The 21,788-nt window shown below is 45.6% G+C and overlaps 1 protein-coding gene across 3 annotated transcripts; it reads right to left on the bottom strand.

Annotated features, from left to right (window-relative positions):
* Positions 1 to 7,031: 7,031 nt before the first annotated feature.
* BRD8 (bromodomain containing 8) lies at positions 7,032 to 21,731 on the bottom strand. 3 transcript variants are annotated; one of them, XR_795251.2, is made up of 23 exons: positions 21,622 to 21,731; positions 21,250 to 21,346; positions 20,527 to 20,596; positions 19,585 to 19,634; positions 19,355 to 19,477; positions 19,121 to 19,201; positions 18,671 to 18,735; positions 18,051 to 18,187; positions 17,409 to 17,624; positions 16,008 to 16,152; positions 14,575 to 14,784; positions 13,915 to 14,195; positions 13,041 to 13,496; positions 12,594 to 12,687; positions 12,336 to 12,382; positions 11,750 to 11,964; positions 11,348 to 11,440; positions 11,066 to 11,134; positions 10,231 to 10,408; positions 9,480 to 9,584; positions 8,595 to 8,639; positions 7,833 to 8,009; positions 7,032 to 7,444 (listed from the first exon to the last, which is right to left on the bottom strand). XR_795251.2 is itself a non-coding variant. In XM_010718973.2 (22 exons), exons 1-22 carry the CDS (start codon positions 21,638 to 21,640, stop codon positions 7,385 to 7,387), a joined length of 2,856 nt encoding a protein of 951 aa, XP_010717275.1. In that variant the 5' UTR covers positions 21,641 to 21,731; the 3' UTR covers positions 7,032 to 7,384. The 3 variants fall into 3 exon arrangements, 2 of the variants coding, with proteins under 2 accessions (XP_010717275.1, XP_003210373.1); XM_010718973.2 differs by lacking the exon at positions 7,833 to 8,009; XM_003210325.3 differs by lacking the exons at positions 7,833 to 8,009; positions 8,595 to 8,639.
* Between the last annotated feature and the right edge of the window lie 57 nt (positions 21,732 to 21,788).

The following is a 21,788-nucleotide window of genomic DNA, read 5'->3' as shown; positions in this document are numbered from 1 at the left end:
GGAGAGTATATAATGCCAGATTGTTACGTTTGAGACAAAGCATGAATTGGTGCACCCACCACATCCAGATGGATAAAGCCCAGAGATCTTTTTTCTTTAGCTACACAAAGCAATGGTGGAAGTGTTCTGCATCTGAACACACAACTAAGCATCCAGAATGCAGGAAGATGCAGGGTGACATGCTGGAACAAGGATAGAGCTGCCCAGCTTTAAGGGGCAAGCTGGACAGAAAAGCTCACACTACTCTGAAGTTCAGAGCTTTACATTTTTAAACTCAGATTCCTATCCCATGAAATTACGGTATTCCTTCTAAAGACAGCCCAGGTAATCATACAAGTGGTAAAGCCCATGTGTGACTGACAAGCCTGTGCTTGCTTAAAGGTAATGCCTCTCTTAAGAGCTGGACTGGACATTACCTAATAAAGCACAATGCCAAGCTCACACAAAGCCTCGCTGCCTTGAAGAAACATGTATTTTCCAGTTAACCTTATTTAACCACTATTCTTATTACTTACTTTTGGGATAAGTGCTAAAAAATACTGGCAGACCCATAGGGACAGTACAAATTAGCTCCTTCCCTCCTGCTCTCCACGGGTATTTCACCTTCTTAGAGGTGACCTGTGCCACATACATCTTCTCATGTGAATCAAAGGAAACAGTTGTTCTGGTACACCTGCCAGAGTGCAGACAGACTTACAGCTGCGGGTTGGCAGGGCTTGTGGAGCCCAACATGGGGTCTGCAGAAGTGCAGTCGCTATCATCTTGGTCCTGGGCTTGGTTAATCTCCTGTGAATCTGGCTCACACAGAGTTTTTTCTCCAGGTGCCTCTTGAGTCTTGTCCTGAAGAGCACAGAGGAAAATGGAGATCTGGTTAAAATGGCAGCCCACCATTTGAATCCCTTAAGCAGAAACCAGCCTGCAGCATATGCTCTTAGTGCATCCAATTTCAGATAGGAGCTACTTCTCTCTATATTATTCTAGAAGATGATGTTTGACTTTATTCAGATCTTCATTGTGCTGGCCAAGACTCCAGTAACAGTTGGGTTTGATCTCTTGGATCATAACCACCTCCAGCTAACACAAACACTGTGGAGATGACTGGTGCCCAGAGGTGTGTCTGTCTTCTTTTCTGGGAAGAGTCATGGATATACAGAGGGCAATCAGGAGCTGAGGTAAGACTGCCTCAGGCTTGTTAAACCTCAAGACACAGAAAACAGGATCCCCAGGAGTGCACAGAGTTGTTTCCTCAAAAACTCCCACATGAAAATGACAGAGAATAGACTCAGCCAAGAAGGAGAGTTGTGCTGTTGGCGCAGTGATTTTCCAATAAAATGGAAAAGGAGATGCAAGGAAAGAGGATTTCTGGAGTCCAGAAGTGGGACTCTTGAGAATTGCCTAACATGAGATCTGAAGCACAGAGCAGACTCCTCAGAAGGAACACAGACACTGCTATGTATGGCTTTGACCACTGGGCAGATCACAAGGGAACTGTTCAGAATAACCCTGTTCAGGCTTAACAGGTGAAATGTGAAACCCTTAGTACAGAATCACAGAACCACCAAGGTTGGAAAAAAACCTCCCACATCATCTAGTCCAACCATCCACCTATCACCAATACTTTCCCATTAAACGAAGTCCCTTGGTACAGAATCACAGAAAAACCCTGGAAATAATTTCTGCCTCCAGTGTCTAAGTGTGCAAGGCAACAAACTGAGTACTGGATTGAAAAACTGGGCACTGTTCTTCCACTGCTGTGGTATTATAGCTTGTTCCAGCAACACCTCGCAGACTGGTGAGAGCTGAGTGTCCCCCAGACGCAGGATTAGTGCAAACACAGGCTAGACAGTGCCTGCTTCCAAGACATGACGGTCTCCTGGGGCAGATGGTTATTGGTATTGCTTGTACATCCACGTGGGCCTGAAACCAGCCAAGCTGTGTGCTGCATAACACAGTAATTAGAACAAACCAAGTATTCCAGTCTTGCATTAAACCTGGGAGCAGACTGCCAGCTCTCATGAGTCACCTTTGTATTGCCAAGGAGCAATTCCTCCAACTCACATCTGAGGGTTTGATCTGTAACAAGCTTCCTGTTCATAAAGATGCACATCCATACACAAAAACCATCCTTCCCCTCATACATTTCCTTTGCATTCACCTCCCTGCTGTCTCCTTGTCTGCGTTCCTCTCTCCCCAGCTGGAACATGGGACTTCCCCATCTCTGCTAGAGATGATTTCCTTCACCATCTCATCTCTCTTAGGACCACCTGTCCCCTACCTCTCTTCCTGGGAAGTGTTCTTTTTCATCTTCTGCTAGGACATGTGGCTGACTTTCCTCTGCTCTTGAGACAACTGTCCTGGTGGTCTCTTCCTGGCATCTTAGATCTTCCCCATCATCCTGCTTCCCAGAGCCAGAATAATCCCATAGAGTCTCTGCTGAATCTGTGCAGCTGACACGGAGAGGTTCCAGCAACTGGGTTATCTGTAATGCAGAGATTTATTGCTTCAAATTGTGAAGGCAAAGGGAAGAAAAATAAGCAGCACAAATACTATTTTTGCTTTCGCTCACTCACGTCTTTCCATTTTTAGGAATCCTTGCAAAATCTTCTGATGAAGCCCTGTGTTGTTATTTCAATGTCAGCTCAGTGACATCTCTGTGCTTTAGGGTGAGCTGTGTTTTGGCAAAGCAGCTGCCTGGCTGCTGTGCCAGCTTTAAACGAGAGCAAGGACTAGGCTTGGAATAGGGAGCAAATTAACTCTGGGCACCTGTATTTCCCCCAAAATATTTCTGTTGTCAGAATGGTGGAGAGACTGAAAACTCTACTTATTTCAAGGCCAGAACTACGCAGCCCACTTTGCTGTCATCCAAACAGCTGTACCTCTGAGAAGAACTGGAGAAGACTGTCATCTTCGTATTGCCTCTCTGCCTTTTGGAAGTCTTCGCTATCATCCTCCCAGAGAGGATCACTGAACTCCAGCCTGCTGTCTGTCTCTTGGCTGCTTTCCTCCGGCTTCCCTATAGCCACCTCTTCGGTATCCCTCCAGTTTCCCACTTCCAGATCCAAACTTGAATGCCAGCTGAGAAGAGATTGTAAGTCACTGTCCTCTGACTCCGACTCAGAACTGCACCACACCCAGGGATGGCCCATCTGCAAACAAACACAAAGAGAGAAACAGCAATTTCTTTGTACCCTGATCCAGAACTACGAAGTCCAGTTCATTTCCTTACTCAGAGAGCCAAAACACAGCAAGAACTTTGCGAGGCGAGCAGCCTACTCCTAAGCCCACACTTAACAGCACATGGCAGGGCTGTAGCTCTGCAACACAAACTGACATTTCAGAGCAAGCGAATTATGATTTTCCAGTGCTTTTGCTGTGCTCTCCCCCAGCTGGTGCTCAGGGAATGCTAAGTTTCTTTGGAGCATTTGGCTTTGTCTGATGCTACACGTTTGGGCACTGATAACAGGCAGCAGCAAGTTCAAAACCAAGTCATGCTGCTGACAGCCGTGAGCCAGCGGTGACTCCAAGGGTCATCCACTCACTGGAAGTTCCCTCACTGTACCATAAGAACTTTTTACGTTGGAAATAACTTATTACAAACACTACAGAACCTTTGTGCTGAAAACGACAGCTGTGATTTAACTGGATGGTGGTGACTGGTGTACCTGAGCCAGAACTGGAACCAAACACACTCATCCACTGATGGATCAGTTCTACACACGTTTCATAAAGTTAGCATTTCTTGTAAGATGGAAGAAACCATTCCTTTCATCTCCACTCATTAATCCACGCCTAAGTCTCTTCCAGAGTATGAGTCCAACATGATTTCTCTGCAGTCAGGGGAACTGGTTGCAGAATCACTCTAACAACAGTAAATGGCTCTTAGAAAATCTGTATCTTGCTAGTGAACTCAGCTGCCTGGATGAGAATGCCATGGAGAATTCTACATATTCATTAGCAATCTCTTTAGAGTTTTCAGTTAATTATGTACAACCTAATCTTTCCAGGGTCTTGAACAAGCACATTTCTCACTGACTTCCTTTCGCATTCTCAGGACTGCTACCACAGCAGCAAACGCAGCCTACGGTGCATAACTGGGAGAAATAAAGAATCCGATGGGTTTGGGATGAGCATATTTGTTTTTCTTTTATGCACTTACAGCGAGAGCTGGGATCTCACTGGCCTCCCTTCCGAAACCTATTTCAAAGTTAACAGCAGCAGGAGCAGATAAAATTTGATGAGGCAGGAGATAATACTACCTGCTCTCAGCTTCCAGCTAAAGGAGTTGGGCAAACTGTGATTTCATCTGACGACGACCAGTGCCCAAAGCACTGCACTGTGGGCAGAGCTGGCTGCACACGCATAACCAGTCACCACAGCTCTGCCAAGGAACAGAAAAGCCTTAGGCTAGGGTAATCCAATCGCTTGTGATCATCTTTCTGTACTCCAGTCCAGAGGGATAACCATCTAAAACCAGGAAGCCTAGGTAACTTGGGCTTAAGCACTGATTAAAAAGATCTTCGGCCTTATGTTCAGCTGCACTAAATCTTGGAAGACTCAAGATGCCGGAGAGCTGAACAGCAGCATTAGTGTGAGACAAGCGGGATGAGTGAAGTAATTACAGCCTGCTTAGTTCCACATCAGTTTGATACAAAAATAAGGGATGAAAGATTGGGAATTCAACCTCTAATTAAGGACTGCCTTGCGGACTTTACATAAGTTGCCAACAGGGAATCGTTATCAAACGGGAAAGTTTTAGTTCACTTTGCAGAGATCAGACGCTGCGCAACGCCTGCTGATATAAGAAAAAGCTGTTAGATATAAAGAAGATGGACTTTGAAAGGAATTTACATGTCAAAACAAGGAAAATGATAAAAGCCCGCTCTCCAGCAAATGAAACGTAGAATCCACAATAAAGCAGGCAAAAAAAGAAAGAAAAAAAAAGAACAATTTGCTGAAGACATAAAAGCAAATAACAACAACAAACATCAGAAGCAGAAAGCTGCCAGATGATCAGTGGGGGTGACGCACCATCAGTGCCAAACACCTCAGTGGGAAAACAGGGTCAGTTGGAAAACCTGCATTAATCGTAATTATCAGCTGTTGCCACAGAGGAAATCACAGAAGTCCCAGAGAGACTTTCTCTTGAGATAGAGACTATTTCTAATTAAAATGTCAGCAGAGGAGGTTTTAAAACAGTTGGAGGGGGGGAGTAAGCCACAGAATGACTTGGACTCGTGAGTCCCTAAGAAGCTTAAATATAAAGTGACCAAACCTATACGCTGTAGCTTGCAGTTTGAATTAGCCATAGCACTAGGAAAACAAAAGAGCAGTTGTTATTTCTGTCTGTAGAAAGGTGGATTAAGGAGATGCAGCATGGGCTTTGTATTTAGAGTAGTACAAAACACTGCAAAGTACAAAATGAGGAGTCAGAGCATGAGAAGGTGAATTGGGAAAGAGGCAACAGGGCTATAGAGGGGAAAGCTGCATTTCAGATTTTTGAAGTTATTAAACAACATCATTACAGGTTATTAAAATGTCACGGGCTCTCTGAGTAGGAAAAAACCTCTAATGGTTAAAGGAAGAAACCAAGGGTAAGAATGAAGACCAACTTTCCACAATGAAAGCAAGTTACCAGTGGGCATGACAGAGGTCCTCCCACGTGCTGGAATTTCCATTGCCCAACACAAACAAACAGAGGCAGAGGTGCTACAGAGGAGCCAGAGCCAGACTCTTCTCAACAGCCAGCGTCGAAAGGAGAGGAGGCAGTGATGACAAGCTGCATCAGGGAAATTCAGCCTATGTTTACTCTATGGGGGTGGGTAAGCACTGAAACAAGCTGTCCAAAAAGATGATGAAATCTGCATCCTTGCAGATTTTCAGAACTTGACAAGGCTCCGAGCAATCTGCTCTAGCTTTCAAGCTGGCCCTGCTCTGAGCAGCAGGTTGGACTAGATGATCCTCAGAAATCTTTGCCAGCTTATATTATTCCACAAAATACCAAAAAGGAAAAGAACCCTCTGACTTTTTGTGCCATGAGAGTCTCTAGAGATCGAGGCCATAAAAATTCGAATGAGAAATTTGTTCCCAAGTTCAGCAGTGAGGGACAGTGAATCAGTAAGTAAAGGACTGTACATTGCTAGCACCAAGTACAAAGCAACCCTTGCTGGAAATATACCTTACATTAATCAAGCATGGTATACAACACAGCAGGCACAACAAACTTCAACACAAAACTTGGGAAAGTCAAGACCTCTTATTAATTAAGGTAACAATCCCTCTATATTAATTGTAATGACTGTTTCCTGCAACTGGTGTGACAGAAAGCTGAGTCCTGCACACATGCAAACACACACATACATGCAAACACACACACACACACACACACACACACACACACACACACAAACACCTCCTAGCTGCTGCAAACATCAGGACCATGAGATTTTTTTTGTTGTTCTTTTCTCCTGTAAATGTAAATGGGCAAAAAATTGCACAAAAGTTAGCAGAAAATCAGGTAACTTGAGCACTGTCAGGAGTTTAAACTCAGTCATCTATGCTGCTAAGAACTGTAATAACCAGCTGAAAAAAAAAAGTTAAAAGTTTCTGCTGTGAAACCAGATACAGGCAAGCCTGCAGCTGTGAGAAACAGATTTTCACCACAACTCACATACTCTTCTCAAATTTCTAGGCAAATAACATGGCATTCAATATACTGGTCTCTTAAGGAAAGCTCCAGTGAGACTGTAGCATTTCCACTTTTCATGGTCAGATGTCCCATTTCATAACAAGAGTGCCATATCCTTACACCCAGGCAGGAAACCTTCCCTTCCATCCAAGCACTATGCAGCATTCTAATGATTAATGTACTGCCTCTAACGTCAAAGCACTGCAGTGCTTATGTGCTTTTAAAGGGTAACTGGAAGTGAGCTGTACCTGCAGAAATTCAAGGTTTGTATGCACACTCGTACAAGAGCAGGGTTCCTCACTGAAGAGAGCTGTGATGCTCAGAAAACTGAACACTGTATACTGGATATTTTTTTTCCCCAGACTTTAATATACATACACATTTACACATCACTAGTAAAAATCTGTACACTTCACATTACAGTACATACGAGCCACCAGTTGCTAGCTAACACCAGAACACTGATGAAGCCCAAGACGACTGCCCTAGAACAGGCAGGGGGGCCAGTCTTCCCCTCCAAGGAAGTTTCTTTGGGTAACACATTCTGATGAGATGTCGCTTCCCAGACTCAAGCCAAGAAGGTGGAACAGGTCCCAGAAATGGACCTGCAGCTCTTCTTCCTCTAACAGCTTTAACAGCATCTTGCTTGCACTCCAGCTCTGGGTGTTAGGTGCTGGGTTTTCCCCTCTTTCTCCGGCGTCATTTCTTCATCTTCATGTCTGCCTCAATGGCACAGCGACGCCCTCTGGTGCCTCCATCCTAGTCACAAGGCAAACAAAAAGACTGGCATTAGCAGAAACCAGTTATGCAACCTTAAGCACAAAACATTTCCTCCAGCGCATGGAGGTAAGAAACTGTACATTTGGCAACAACTTTTCATGCCTTCCAAACAGGAGAAAAAGGGAAGCTCTGCTATGAAGGCCTGAGGAGGCCTGCTAGCAGACCTACCTAGAATTCATTCTGGATACAGCACCGGTGCTGGGATTTGCAGCATCTCTGCGCATTAGCAGTGGCCAGGACAGAGATGGGCAAAAAGGTTCTCACCCAGACAGATGCTTTTGGAGCCTGCAGTGTGCAGGCTTTCTCCAAAGTGATAGATTCTAGCTTGGCTCTTAAGATGGAAAGAAAAAATTGCTGACTAACCTACCTTATCAGCTGCTGATCCCTACAGGAAGTGCTCCTCCAGTTGAGTGACCCTGGCACTAGCTCCCTAGCTTCTCCGTACAGCTCCTTTCCATGAGCAGAAGGCGAGCTGAGAGCTTCCTTTGATCCGCTGCCCTCTCCCTCTGGCTGACATGCTGACTCTCCTGGAGTACTCCTCTGTCTTTAGATATATGTGAGAGAAAAAATAAACTCTCCATCTTCCTCCCCTCTCTCCTCCCTGCAACTCAGAGGCTCAGGAACACTTTGCAAACACTTCCAGATCACCATGGACAAAGAGCAAGGTATTTCTGTGAAGTCTGTTATTTGTTTTCTGGTCCATGAACAACAAAGAGAATGCAGCTGAATCCTCACTTTCTCCAGGCCCTTTTGTATGGCCTTGAATGTGAAGAAGGGGCAGCTGTGTAAGCGTGAGAAATGTCAGAACTATAGTAATGCATTATTTGGTGTGTCTTCCCATTTACATGGAAAGAAAAAGCAGGAGAGCAGTTGTGGAAAAAAGCAAGGCAGATGACAAAATAAGAACACTTGGAACCAGAAGAAGGACTGAAGACCCACCCACTCACCCAAGCCAAGAGGAAGGATCTGAAACGATTAGTCTCTACAGTTCATGGTTGTACAGACCCGAAGTTAAACACATGTTGTTGTAATGCAAAGGACGCTGTGACAGTGCAGTGATCACCCAGACAAGGAGCAGAGGACAATGACAGCAGTACTGCAGTACCTGCTGGAGCCTTTCAATACTTACAAAGAGAGAGAGAAGGAAGGCAGGAGAGCCCATTGGGACACTGTCCTGTTAAAAGGCCAAACAGAAGGACTTATCAGATATCAGATAGGGAAACGCACACACCACACAGAAGCAATAAGCCCACACATGAGCATGGAGAAACATGTGCCCCACTCCCCTTCCCGCATGGCTTCAGTCTTACATGGCAGGAACATAAAAATGCACAGAAGAGGAATAAGGCAAGAGCAAGAATGCTAGGAAAGGGATATTTATTCCCTCACCAGCTATGGCAAGGCCTGTACCACCAAAAGAACAGCTGCACTCTGCAGTCTGCCACACTCTCTACTTGAACTAAGCAGGGAATCCTTGCTGACACAATGTTATGTGTACCAGCTGAGAGCAGCTGAGGTCATGTAATCAAGTCTGGGTATCTCAGATCGGTGTGGAAGTGGAAAGTTCCATGGTGTGTTTTAAACAGCAAACCAGACTCAAGTAACTCTTTGGTTCTGAACACCTGACTTGGAAGTGAAGAACATGGCAGAGGCTAGTCTTCAATTTGTTACTCCTTCACCTTCCTGCCATACCACACCTCCTCCAATATTCTACTCATTTCACAACACTTTTCATCACTTGCTCTTGAAATCATGAAATCAAGAAACAGGGGTTGCAGAAATAACTCACGATTCTCAGACCCATTTTTGGGTTGATGTACAGCTTCAAAGCTGAAGTCTAATCAATGGACTTAGTTAAAGAAAAATAATAACAATAAATTGTTCACATGAAGATGCAGGAGCTATTTCAGTCTAAAAACACATTCTGCACATCTTTGGTACTGGAACTTTGTGCAGTATCTTGAGATTCTCCAAAAGACACCAGGCACCCTTCTGCAGGGTGCAGCATTCTCACCTTCTCTGAAGCATCTTGCTTGCGAGTGGAATCTCGCCCACGCAGGCTCTTTGCACTGATCCCCGACTCTGATGTTTGCATGATCAGTTGTGTAGCCAGAAATTGCTGCAGGAAAACCATGCTGTGTTCAGACTCTCAAGCAAAACAAGCTCAGTTAGAGCTTGTCAGCTAACCATCACAGACCACAGGGCTGGGAACGACTGGGTCAGAGACAGTTTCAGTTCCTTGTTTGCTACACAGAATAAGTTCCCCCATTCACCTCAGAAGCCGCAAGTCCGGAGGGACTATAAAAATCCAGTTCAAACTATGACAGCTGGGACTTTCCACTTCAGAAGAAATTCTAAATGACACACATTCACAGGACAGTCTCAAGACAGTTTTGTATATGCCTCAAGCCAGCACAGACTGACAGTCACCAAAAGCAGCAGTTGCGTCCCTTGTCATTCACTGATCTTGTTGCTTGTTTCTGTTCCTGAACCACACCCTAGTTCCTGCTGGCCTAAGCATATGTGCACCCCCAAAGGAAATTAGGTTTGAAATTAGCCTGGGCTAAACCAAACAAACAGTTTGCTGTGTTAGTTTTAACAATCCAGTTCACCACAAACACCTAAGCTAGTACAAGCAGGCAAAGATGGGACTTCATTTGAAGACACTGTGAGTGAAACTTTGTTTTCACTTCCAGAAGTCTTTCCTGTACCTGTGAACCAATGCAGACACTCTGTTCTGAAACAGCCTCAGCTCAGTACTTTACCTGGATCTGCTCCAGGACATCTCGCTGCATCTCCACAGCCATATGGTATACATCGTGGTCAGAGCTATTGTACATAACTGCATTTTGAAACATCAGCATAATATCACGCTGGAACTCAGCTGTGGTTCGTATCAGCCCATTCTCGATGTTCTTCTTGATGGTAGATAAATCCATTGGCCTGTAAAATATGTTCAAAACAGCAACGCAAATATGTAACTCTCCCTTCTCGTTTGCAAGCACTCTAAGGACTATGACATATCTAATTAAACCATCTATTTAATTTAGCAGAATATGTTCTCCACATAGGCTGCATTCCTGAGTTCCAAGGCCTCAGATCAGGAGTCACAGGCTGCTCAGCAGTCAACAGGAATGGTAACAATGCAGAACAGCTGCCTCAAGAGAGGCATTTGCTTTCCTGGGAGACATAAGGGAGCCAGAGCTACAGCCACTGGAACTATTTAGGCATATTTTGGTAACTCTTCCAGAATCTGGACTTTCTGAGACAATAAAAGAGCTGATCAAGGAATCCAGGTCTTTGGAATGTCAAACCTTAAATTCAACCCTTGGACAGAAACAGAGATAATCACATACCACTTCACTGATAAAAAACATTCTGGTCAAGTCTGTACTTCATTCTAGGGCAGGGCTGTGTATAGACTTGTATATATTACTGAAGATGACTCTCTTTCTTGGGGAAATAGACTGAATGATGTCAGAAGAAAAGTATTTTCCAAGTTTTGCAGTCTGAACAGCAGATGAAATCTAGACTTTTCCTGCCAGAAATTCTTGCACAAATACACCAGAGTTCTCATGAAATAAGAATGCTGAGACTCACCTCTGCACAATACTGTGGTAGCCCGGTGCTATATCGTCAGTCACAGGCTGTAAGAAGACATTGGCATACCTAAAGAGAGAAAGACTCCACTGAATGTCCTGTCCTTGCCCATGGAGGAATAATTCTCAAATACTTGTGTCATGCTCTCATGTTTATTTGCCTGCTATCACTAACAGTATGATTCACCCTGTAACAAGGCAGGTAAGCCTCAGAGTTGGGAAAGGACAGGCTTGCCTGAGATTAGTCACTTCTTTCTGCCAGTTCTCAAGACATCAAACTCACCTGTGATTAGCTGCTGCTCTCCAAACCAGCATGATGGCTTTCTTCCAGATCTTCTGAGCCTGTATTGCTTCCTGATCCTCACTGCACACTGAGCTGAGAAAAAACGATATGATTTCCTTTGTGAATCTCCATACTGTCTTGGAGTAGAACCTTACAGTTCATTTTGCCTTTGTCATGCTTGCAGTAAACCAAGCCGGAGAGAGATATAAAAAATGGGACCTGGCACTACAGCATTGTGCAAACACCTGCACTTCTGAGTAAGGACAATCTAGTGCCAGACAAATCATCAACAAATTCACCCACTGCACCCACTCAGCAAAACAGAAATGAGAATCCCACACTCCCCCCAGGAAACAGCCTGGGATTTGCACCTGTGTGACAGAGAGCTTCACTGATACTCACAACTGCGAGGAGGCTGGGCTGCTGGGGATGGAGTCAGCCAGTGTGTGAGACTGTAAAGGTGCGTTGTGGACACTGAAGCCATCATCGCTCTCACTCACAGGGGGTTCGTTATCCATCTCTGACAGATATCCCTCACCCTGATCTTCTTCTTTGGGCTCCTCCAAACTGGCAGCCTCACTGGCACCATCCTCATCATCCTCTTCACCCTGCCCATCCTGAAACACAAAGAGTTCATAAGTCCACACGGCCAACTACAGCAGCAACTCAAAGCCTCCAAAGCACTGTGGTTCAGCAAGCAAAGTGATATTCTTACTACAGCTGTTGACAACTGTGCAGGCATTTCCACAAAATTCTGGTTACTATCCTGCCTTACTTCCCACTGTCAACAACTTAAATATAGAAAAACATACACTCAGCTGTACAGGGCCTGAAGCAATCTCCCCTTTAGTTCCCAACTTCATGCTGACTATTTCTCAATGCAGAAAGCTGAACACAGGCTTTGCTTTTTAGTAGGTGGGAGCCAGAAAGCAGCAGCAGCGAGGTCTTATTAGTGAAACCAAGAGGACTACAGCCAATTCAGAATTACCTTCATCTGACTCCTAAAGAGGGCTTGGGCTTCCTCCTTCATTGAGTCTGCGAAAGAAAGAGAAGCAGAAAGGTTATGGTTCTCTAATGCAGTCCTTTCTACAAAAGCTCCTGAACCAAAGCCTACTGTCCTGCAGTAATTACCCCTGTTCCTACATATACTTTTCTCCCTCCACCCCAAAACACCTGAACCAGATCACTGACATCTATCCAGCTAATAATGTTGCATGTAAAAGATTTCCTAGCTGTATTAAGTTACCTGACAGCTCAAATTTGTGCTGAACATCAGCCTGTGAGGAGTCTTCACTCACATTTGGGACTTGTGGAGGGGATGAATCATCATCAGGTGGGGTCTGGAGGGAAGAGAAATGCACAAATCTAGACGTTTGTGTCAGCTTACTTCAGTGAAGGTGTGGGCACAACTAATCTCACTCTAACCTAGCTCAAGGCAATGAATTTCACTGAGCACCTTCCCAACAGCAATTCTGCACATGGGCCAAGGGAGTTACATCAAAGTACTGCCTAAAGCAGAGAAGTTCCCTGCAGATCGAACGGATCAGCAGTATGACTCCCAAGGAAACAGTCAGTCACATTCATTGATGCGTCACCTTCAACCCAGCACTCATCTTTCCTCTAAACTTCTTTCCTGCCTACTACAGCTGCTCCTCTTTCCCCACATCAGTTTCAGGCCTCTCAGCTCACGTACCTCAGTCTTCACCGCATTGTGCATTGTGTCTTCTCCCTTGCTCGATTCTATTTCAATTTCAGAACTCTCTCCTGCTGCCACAGCTGCTCTTTGATCCTCCTCAATCTCTTGACTCCTAAGCTCTGGCGTTTCTGTTACTCTTGCCGTTGCTGACATGGTTTCTTCAGCACCCAGCTGATTCTGCTCTTGCTCTGCAGGTTCTGTCTTTATTTCTGATCCCAGCTCTCCAATGCCCATTAGCTCTCGAATCCCCTTTGCCTCTGGCTCCTCACACTCCAGTCTCTCCTGCTTCACAGTCACAGACACTTGGGGTATCTGGGCCTGTTTCTCATGTTCCTGATGAATTGGGTGTTCCCATGGGCCAGGCAAAGCCTGAGGGTCATCAGTATCTTCACAGAAAGAGGACAGAGCAGCTTCCACAACTGCCGCATCCAGAACTTCGGGGTTGTCATCTACCTTTATTACCAAAATAAACACAGAGAAATGCAGACGAAGGTCAGAAAGAGGGACTAAAAATAATTCACTGTTATTTGGTAGCAAGCTAGCTGTGGAAGAACTGGGTGTAACAGACCTACAGTTGCTTTTAGCAGAGTTCATCACTCACTGTGGAACCTCAGTTTCAGAAAAAGGGCACTGATTCAAACCCTATCCAACACGAGAGAGATTTCTTTCTGTATTCTGAAATGAAGCACCAGGCTAAACATGGCACTGGTGTCACAGTCGCTTTCTACTGACAATGACTGTGAAAACGAACATTTTGAAAAAGTTATTCCTTTCTTGTTTAAGGTAATTAACTTGACAAGCAGTAATCGATTGAGATTAACCTAACTTGATGGGGAAAACAAGCTATCAGCTTTCTGCTTTGCCTGTTTACCTTGTCTTCAATGATGGCTATAATATTTCCAACAGTATCAAAGTCCAGCTCTTCGCCTGTATAGGACACTGCAATATCCATCTTCTCCGCCAAATCCAGGTCTTCTTTCCCATCAATGCAGTGATCTTTGGAAGACCCCGCAGTACTGCCAGCTCCAGAACCCAGGCACTCTTTCTTGATTGAATCAATGATCATGGATATTTCACTGCTGTCCATGGATACTGTCACTGTATGGGAATCAGACACTGCTTCCATGGAAACACAGGCTTCTGGCTGGCTCACTGCACAAGGATGAGAGTGACAATCATAACCAAATACTGCAGTGGCTAAGACCAATCACCAGTCTCAAGTACCCCAGCTCCACCCATAACAGTATAGTATAGAAAAATAAAAGACAAATATGGGCGACGTTTGCTTTCCCACGGCAGAGAGAAAGAGAGATTCCAGGCCTTGAATCAGCCCTTGAATCACAATCCAGCAACTCCCACCCAACAAACCCTGTTTAAATCCCATATTCACCACCTGTTTACTCCATAACCCAGCCATAACCATCCTTTCAGAAAGGAAGGCGAGTCAGATGATAAAACGCCAGCTGAAGGCTTGCTGGGTGCTGAGCCCAAGGCAAGTTCTACGACCTGAGTGCGTAGTTCAGAAACGCACCTGTGACTACGCTTTCTGGAGCTGCAGCTGGTGGCACAACGGATGGTGCTGACAGCGTGGGCATCATGACAATGGTTGCCTGCGACACAGGCTCTACAGGGGGTGGCAGGAGCTTAGCTGGAGGTTCGCTGGCAACAGCGGAGAAGGAAGCAAGAGGTGAGGTGAACTGCGCAGGACCAGCTTCTAAAAGCCGGGAAAGCGTAGGAGCACCTAACAGAGAGTAGAAGGGAAAAGCACATGAGCGAGAAGCAGCCACCACCGGGTTCTTCACTTGTATGGTGGCTTCCTCTGGGAGAATACACCAAATAGTACCTACTAACAGTCCCAAAAAGCTGTAAAGAAAGCCTGCACCAAAAACGCATGATTCCTAGGTGCAGTCAGAGATGAAATCATGCAGACTATGGGACAGTGTTCAAAGTAAGGCCTGGACAGGCTAAGCCACACATGCAGAGAGATCCCCTTCCCACGGTTCATTCCAATATAATTACAGGAAATCTGAAAACCGGTACTGAGAGAGACACACAAGGTAAGCCAAGACAAACAGTCATCACAGGAGGTGGAAGGGAGCAGAGGGAATCTCTTTGCAGGTCTTTCTTGGAGACTTCCTTTGTTATCAGAGGTTGCCACTCAGCCGTAACTTCCAGTCTGAATTTACTGAACCATCTGGACCAAATTAAAAGGTCTTAAAGAACAGGGATGGGTAAGGAAAGTAAGATTATTCATCTGGATTTACGTATGAACAAATGGTGTAAACCCTCAGTTGCAGACAACATTAATAAATCCTTTGTTAGTATGAGCTGAGAAGGAACTTCATCTCAGGCGGGAGGTTCTGAAAGGACTCAGTGCACAGACTCCCACACTGTCCCTTCTCACCTCAGCCTATGGAATTTTCTCTAGAGCTCACAGTCCACTGCAGTCTAATTCTCAGCACACCCCTGAGAAGCAGAGGTAAGGTAAATGAAGTCTGCAGTTTCACAGGCAGCTGTATTTAGACACATTGAGGCTCAAACACTAGATACAATTTTCCCCAACTCCCTGTCAACTAAACCTTCATTTCTAAACTGAAATGCCAGGCATTAGGCCAGCATCAAACCCAGAAAACTAAACTGGATGGACCAGAGCCAGTCAAATCTATCCATTTCAGTCATTTCAGACCAAGACATACATACATAATATATACATATATATATTTTTTCCCATTAAGAATTAGTCTTCTCAGAAGGAAAATGGAGAAAGGGATAAAGGTGCAGAAATAGCAACAGAACTTGTAAAGAAGCCTCCAGATGAGGCAGGTTGAGAAATGCTCTTCATTTCTCTCCAAGGAGAATTCATAAAACAGTCTGTGGAATTATGGCACGTAACAGTAACATTGCTAAGCCTCAGGGACTTTTACAGGGAGAACCATAAAAGGGAAAAAACCCCTTTTGAGTTACCTGAAGCAGCAGGAGATGCAGGAACAGCACCAGGTGCTGACTGCATTTCCCCACTGTGCAGCACTGGAAGGACACTTCCTACCTCCAGCAGGACTCCTGAGCTGTTCATGTGACCAGAAGCCACTGCCATTTCATTTTCACCAACCTGCCAAAGGAGGACACAACTGAAGTTCCTGGAGATACAAACACATCAGCGATTCTCTGCCAGATATGCACCTTTGTGAGTATATCCATCATTTGCTGTCTCAACAATTCTTCTGTGCTTTTTGTCCAGTCTAGTCCCTGCCTAAGTTCCCCTTATGCAAGTTTAAGACTATTCTTCAACTGCAATACAGCTACAGTGCAAACTCCCGTTAAGGTAGGACAAAAACATCGTTTGCTCTACCTCAGTTACTCAGCACAAAGATCACACAATTCCTTACAGATACCAGTAGAGTTAGCCTCTCTACCCTCTAAAATGGCAAGGAATTATCCTTTATTTTGAATTCAGAGAAACTGACACATAAAGATGGAATCTAACTCTGTCAAGGTCTCATTCTAAACCAATAACAGACTGAATCAACTGCCCTGTTGATACAAAGAAAACCCAAAGACTTCCATAGCCATTCTCTTTCCTTTGTCATATCTTACACTGCAGCCCACTAACACAGAGCATGGAACACCTACACAAGGTAATGTATAGAAAATACTCCAAATATGATTACCGAAAAATCATCAACAGCAATACATCTACTTCATCACACAAGCACTAATGCAGGGAATCAATGCCATGTGCAGGCTGATGGCTGCTGCTTTCAGACAGTGCTCTGAATAGAGTCACCAATGGCTGCCCTCCTTCCTACGCCTTCCAGTCACTAACACCAGAAGGGCCAAAATGAGCTGTCATCACAAGTTTTAGTAACTGGCTACAACTAGGAGAAGACTGAAGAACTTCAATATTTGTCATAAATTTAACTGAAGGACTCTCTATTCCTACCCTAAGATCCATTATAAAGACTGAAGCAGAAGATTACATCCTGCCAAGATGTAAGCAAGAATTGTGAGCCCAGAGGAGAACTCAACAAGAACACCTCCATGGAGACAGACCGGGGTGATGTCTACTAACATGCAGCCCCAGTGAGAACCATTTCCTCTACCAAAGCCTGCAACTCCAACTCCTTACAACTAGGGACAGCCAGTTCTGTGTGCTGACACCTGCCACCCTGGACCCACAGTAATGCTGGGAAAGGATCCCACCTTTGTGGCTTCACAAGGATAACCATCTCTCTCAAATTTCTCTTCTGCTGGGATTCTCACAGAACACTATATTTTTTAAAAGCCTTTGCAGCTCCTCCTTTTTCAGTGGAAGAGTCTGGAGCAGATTATTTGTGTGCTTGTATATATGAGCAGAGAGCTCCATACCAGCCTGGGGCTTGTGGGCAGGAGACTGCCCTTCTTCAGCAGCTCTGAGAGCAGAGGGGAAGGAGGCGGAGTTGCTTTTTGTCCTAGCATCTTTTTCTGGGGTGAATCATCAGTGACTGGGGTCATGGGGGCATCCAGGGGAGCAGAGCCTGGAGGGGTGTCAGGGATTCCAATGAAGGAGGCAACTGGGGTGCTGGGCAATGTCCCTGGAGTGACCTGAGAAAGAGAAAAACCACACTGTTCAAAGCCACACTCCACCACACCGACTAGTCCCACTTGCTCCTTCCCCCAAGAGCAGTGATCAAGAGCAGCACACCACAGACACCTACTACATTCACTCACTACACTACTCCAGGCTTTCACCCTTTCCCTGCCCTGTAGTGCCACTTCCCAGGCACACACAGAAGACTGCCTGGTCAACCCACTGCTGCCCCTACACAGCCTTTGGTTCAGGCACCTGATCATCACAGACACGGAAGAAGACACGTCTCTCGAGCAGCACTGTACATCAACCACACTACAGCACTACCACAACGAAAAGTCTGCAGAACAAGCCAAGGGCTCTTCCCCAGGCTCCTTTTCATGAAGGATGCAGAATCCCAGGTCCCAAGCTTTCCCTCTTACCATGGGAAGTATTCTTACCCCTGGGCTGGCCTCATCCACAGCAGGCTGAGACAGATCTCCCAGAGCATAGTCTCCCCCTGGAGAAGTTGAACCTGCAGGGGAGCGAACCATCACACCCGTTAATCTTCGTGGTGGATTCTTAATGGCCTGACGAGCTGGAAGAGAACAGAAGAGAATGGGATTCCATGAGTCCATCCATCTTGGACAGCTCCTGAGATACTTCTGACTGTCCTAAAGAACCCTAAGAAAACAATTTATACCGTAGAAAATTCCTGCACCACACCACACTAAGTTCACAGATAACACTAGGAATAGGTAATGCACCTTAATTTCATTTCCCTAGCAATTGGGTATTTACCACATCCCACCACTGCTAGGTTAGCTCTCTGCATTGCCCTAGGAACTATAAATGGATGAAACATTCAGAACAAATTCTTATTCCTCTTACGTACGCCCTTTCTACGGAATTTGTTTTCTTATCAGAAGTCTTTGTGTTTTGCTGGAAAGGGAATACAAACTCTCCTACCTTTAGGGCAAAGAATTCACATTAAACAGGTCATAAGACATGGTATTTTCCAGTGGTTCTGAAGAACAGAAGCACATCCTTTGGAGAGCAAAGAAGCAACTGTCCAGCTTACCTTGATAAGCAGCATCCGTAGCCTTTCTCTTGACTTCTGCCTCCTCCTCCTCCAGCTTCTTCTTTCTGTATACAGAATAAAAATCCTGTCACGGTGTTCTACTGCCTCTTAGCTTCTCCCACACAATCAGCTTGCTGGTCCCTACCCCATAATCTCCAGACAACAATGAAGTACCCTGTGCCTTAAATCCAGCCTTAAATCCTTCCAGTAGCATATAAAAACGGTAGAAGCAAGCATGATTTTGCAAGCCATCAACAAACTCTATCCTGAGAACTCTCAAAGATGTTTCACATAAGCTGGTGTCCCACAACCTAAGTTCACCCCAGAGGCCAAAGCATGACCTATCTCTCTCAGTTCAAAAAGGACTGAGCCAAAGATGTCTGCCAAACACAAAAGATCAGGGACTACAATCTCAGAAGAAAACAACATGGAAATAATTAAATAACCCACATCATAATCTCATTGCACAGCTCCTCCAGTCTGTTATCCATGTGTCCAGCCTGGATCAGCTCTGCATCCTTCTTGAGTTGCCTGTAATCAGAAAATCTTCTTACTTACTTATTACCGAACAATAAGCCTGAAAAGCTCCTGTTCCATACGCTTCTGCCCCAAGCATTCTCCCACTGATGCCACTTTTTCAGGACAGATTTTCAGGCACACCACAGCTCTGCCTCTGCCACATACCTGTATTTCTCCTGTGTTTCTTTAATAATTTTCTTCAACTCCTCAACCCGTTCTGCAGTCAGTTTCCGCACAATGACATCTTCCACAGTTTCCACCACCTCTCCTTTCTCACCACGCTTTCTCCTGTAGAACAAGAGAAAAACAAAACAGTCACGAAACTGAGTTCTCCTTTCTTTCATGGCTGCTGCCAGCTATTCCCAGTCTGCATTTGCTTCAGACTTGATACTCACTTAGGGGTCTCTGTAGTCTCCAAGAGCTCTGAATACTGAGATGCACAATGCTGAAAGGAAACAAAGAAAATCAGAGGACATCAAAGAGTCAGACCAGCCTATCTACAAATCTATCTTCAGGGCACCTACTCTTCAGAGGTCTAATGCTTTATGAACAGAATTCTCCTGAGTTTCTCCCAAAGATACAGTTTAGCAGACCTCAAAAGGAGGAAGCAAGTTCACTCTTTCACTCTAGGACTGATTTGGCTGACTCAGAACAAAGAGAAGAAAACAGACATTCCCAAAAAACAAATCAGAAAGAAAAAAAGAAACCAAACAAATAGGATATCTGTAGCTGTAACACTTCTGTCTGTGAACACGAACCAAAAATATTTCAATGAAGAAGACAAGATAGTATTAAATCAAGCTTAACAAAACTACAGAAACAGTAAAAACTACAGACATTAAAACCAAACCAAATCAAAAACGAGACTTCTCCCTTAATTCTCTTAATTTCTTTCTGGCCCTTACCTAACAAAAATTCCAAGTGCTTGTCCAAACATTTGGACACACCAAAATACAAGGGCATTCACAAAATCCCACAGCAAAGAACTCCAGCTCAGTCACGTGCCTCTTTTGGTTTGCTTTGAACCTGCCTCTTGTTAGTCCTACTTAATAGCCTCTAACTCTTCTTCTGGACAAGGCCCTGTTCACCATTGGCATGCTGCTCACAACTGTATGGGCATCTGTTGCTTTTCTTTTCAGTTATCACTTTCTTACGCCAAAAGCTTCTACATTACTTTGTCACCCCTTAGAAGGGAGCTATTTCACGTCTCTGATCATTCTGCTCTTTTTGTTTTTAACCTTATCCAGTTTTACAACAAATCAGTTTTGTTATCTTACTGCCTTCCACACCGCATACAGAATTCATTTTTTTCCAGGACTGCGTTGGCAGCCTCTTACCTTTTGGGAAAACCAATCGGGTGGGCGGCCTGGCTCTGCAAAGGGTTTGATGGCTCTGCTGACTGAGACCCTGCAGAGGAAAAATGGCACATGACTGCCCAGTGAGCCAACCCCGACCAACACACTGCGAAAAGGTCTCTTAATGCTCATCACAAAATAGTCCCCATTAACACAATGGATCTACCAAGATGGAGTTGTTTTTTTTTTTTAAGGAATTATTCAACTATGGTCTCTGGACTCAAAAGTATCCGCCTACTCCTAATGCAACAGCTTCCCTTCCTTGCTTTGAAAATCACCTTCTAGTCAATTAAACAAAACTTCCCTTTGTGGAGGGGAAACAGGCAGCAAAACCAAGCTAGGAGCGCAGGAATGGCAAACACAGCTCTTATATGTGCTACCTGGACACAACTCTTCCTATTCAAGCTTGCCACGGTTCAAGAAGTGTCTGGATAACACTATCAGACACAGAGTCTGAATTTTGGATGGCTGTGTGTAGTGTCAGTAGTTGGACTCAATGAGCCCTGTGTGCCCCTTCCAACTCGGGATGCGTTATGATTCAATCTACAAACACGTGCTCTGCACCAATTAATGCACTTCTGTTTTCACACACTATTCACAAGAAGAAGAGCCGTTTCCAGGCACGTTGTTTAACACTCCAACCCGTAGCACGACGGAACACGAAGCGCACAGGATCAATCGCACAGCACCAGACCCACCCCTTACCAGTTCTGGTCGCCGCTGCGCATGACGGAGGAGGCGAGGCAGAGCTTCTCGCGGATGGACCAGGGCTCGGTGGGGCCGGCGCTCAGCAGCTTGTGCTCTGCAGGGACAACGGGCAGCTCCGCACCGCGGCACCGCACGGCGGGAGCCGCTCCGCGCCAAGCCCTGCCCACACACCCGTTGGCCCCGCCCACTCCAACAGGCCCCGCCCATTCCGACCGTTGGCCCCACCCTCCCCTCAGACCTCCTCGGGTCGCTCCCCCACCCCTTCCCGCCCCAGCACCATGACTGCGAACTGCTGCCGTTCCTCTGCCCCCTGCGAACCGGTTCCCCCACCGGTTCCCCACCGCCTCTACCCACACGCCCCGCACTTACTCCCCGTTCCCGCCGCCATCTTCCCCGCCCGGCCCGAGCGAGATGGGGCGGAGCTTCCCGCACAGCCCGCCGGGAGCCGCGCGCGCCCCTCCCCTCGAGCTCAGGCCCCGCCCATCCGGCCTCAGCACGGCATCTGATTGGTTGGCGCGCGGTCCCGGGCTGCCATT

This window comes from Meleagris gallopavo, chromosome 15 (assembly GCF_000146605.3).
Source record: "Meleagris gallopavo isolate NT-WF06-2002-E0010 breed Aviagen turkey brand Nicholas breeding stock chromosome 15, Turkey_5.1, whole genome shotgun sequence".
Lineage (NCBI taxonomy): Eukaryota > Metazoa > Chordata > Aves > Galliformes > Phasianidae > Meleagris > Meleagris gallopavo.
The sequence above is the reverse complement of the archived record's forward strand: the minus strand, read 5'-3'. Positions and strand labels throughout refer to the sequence as shown.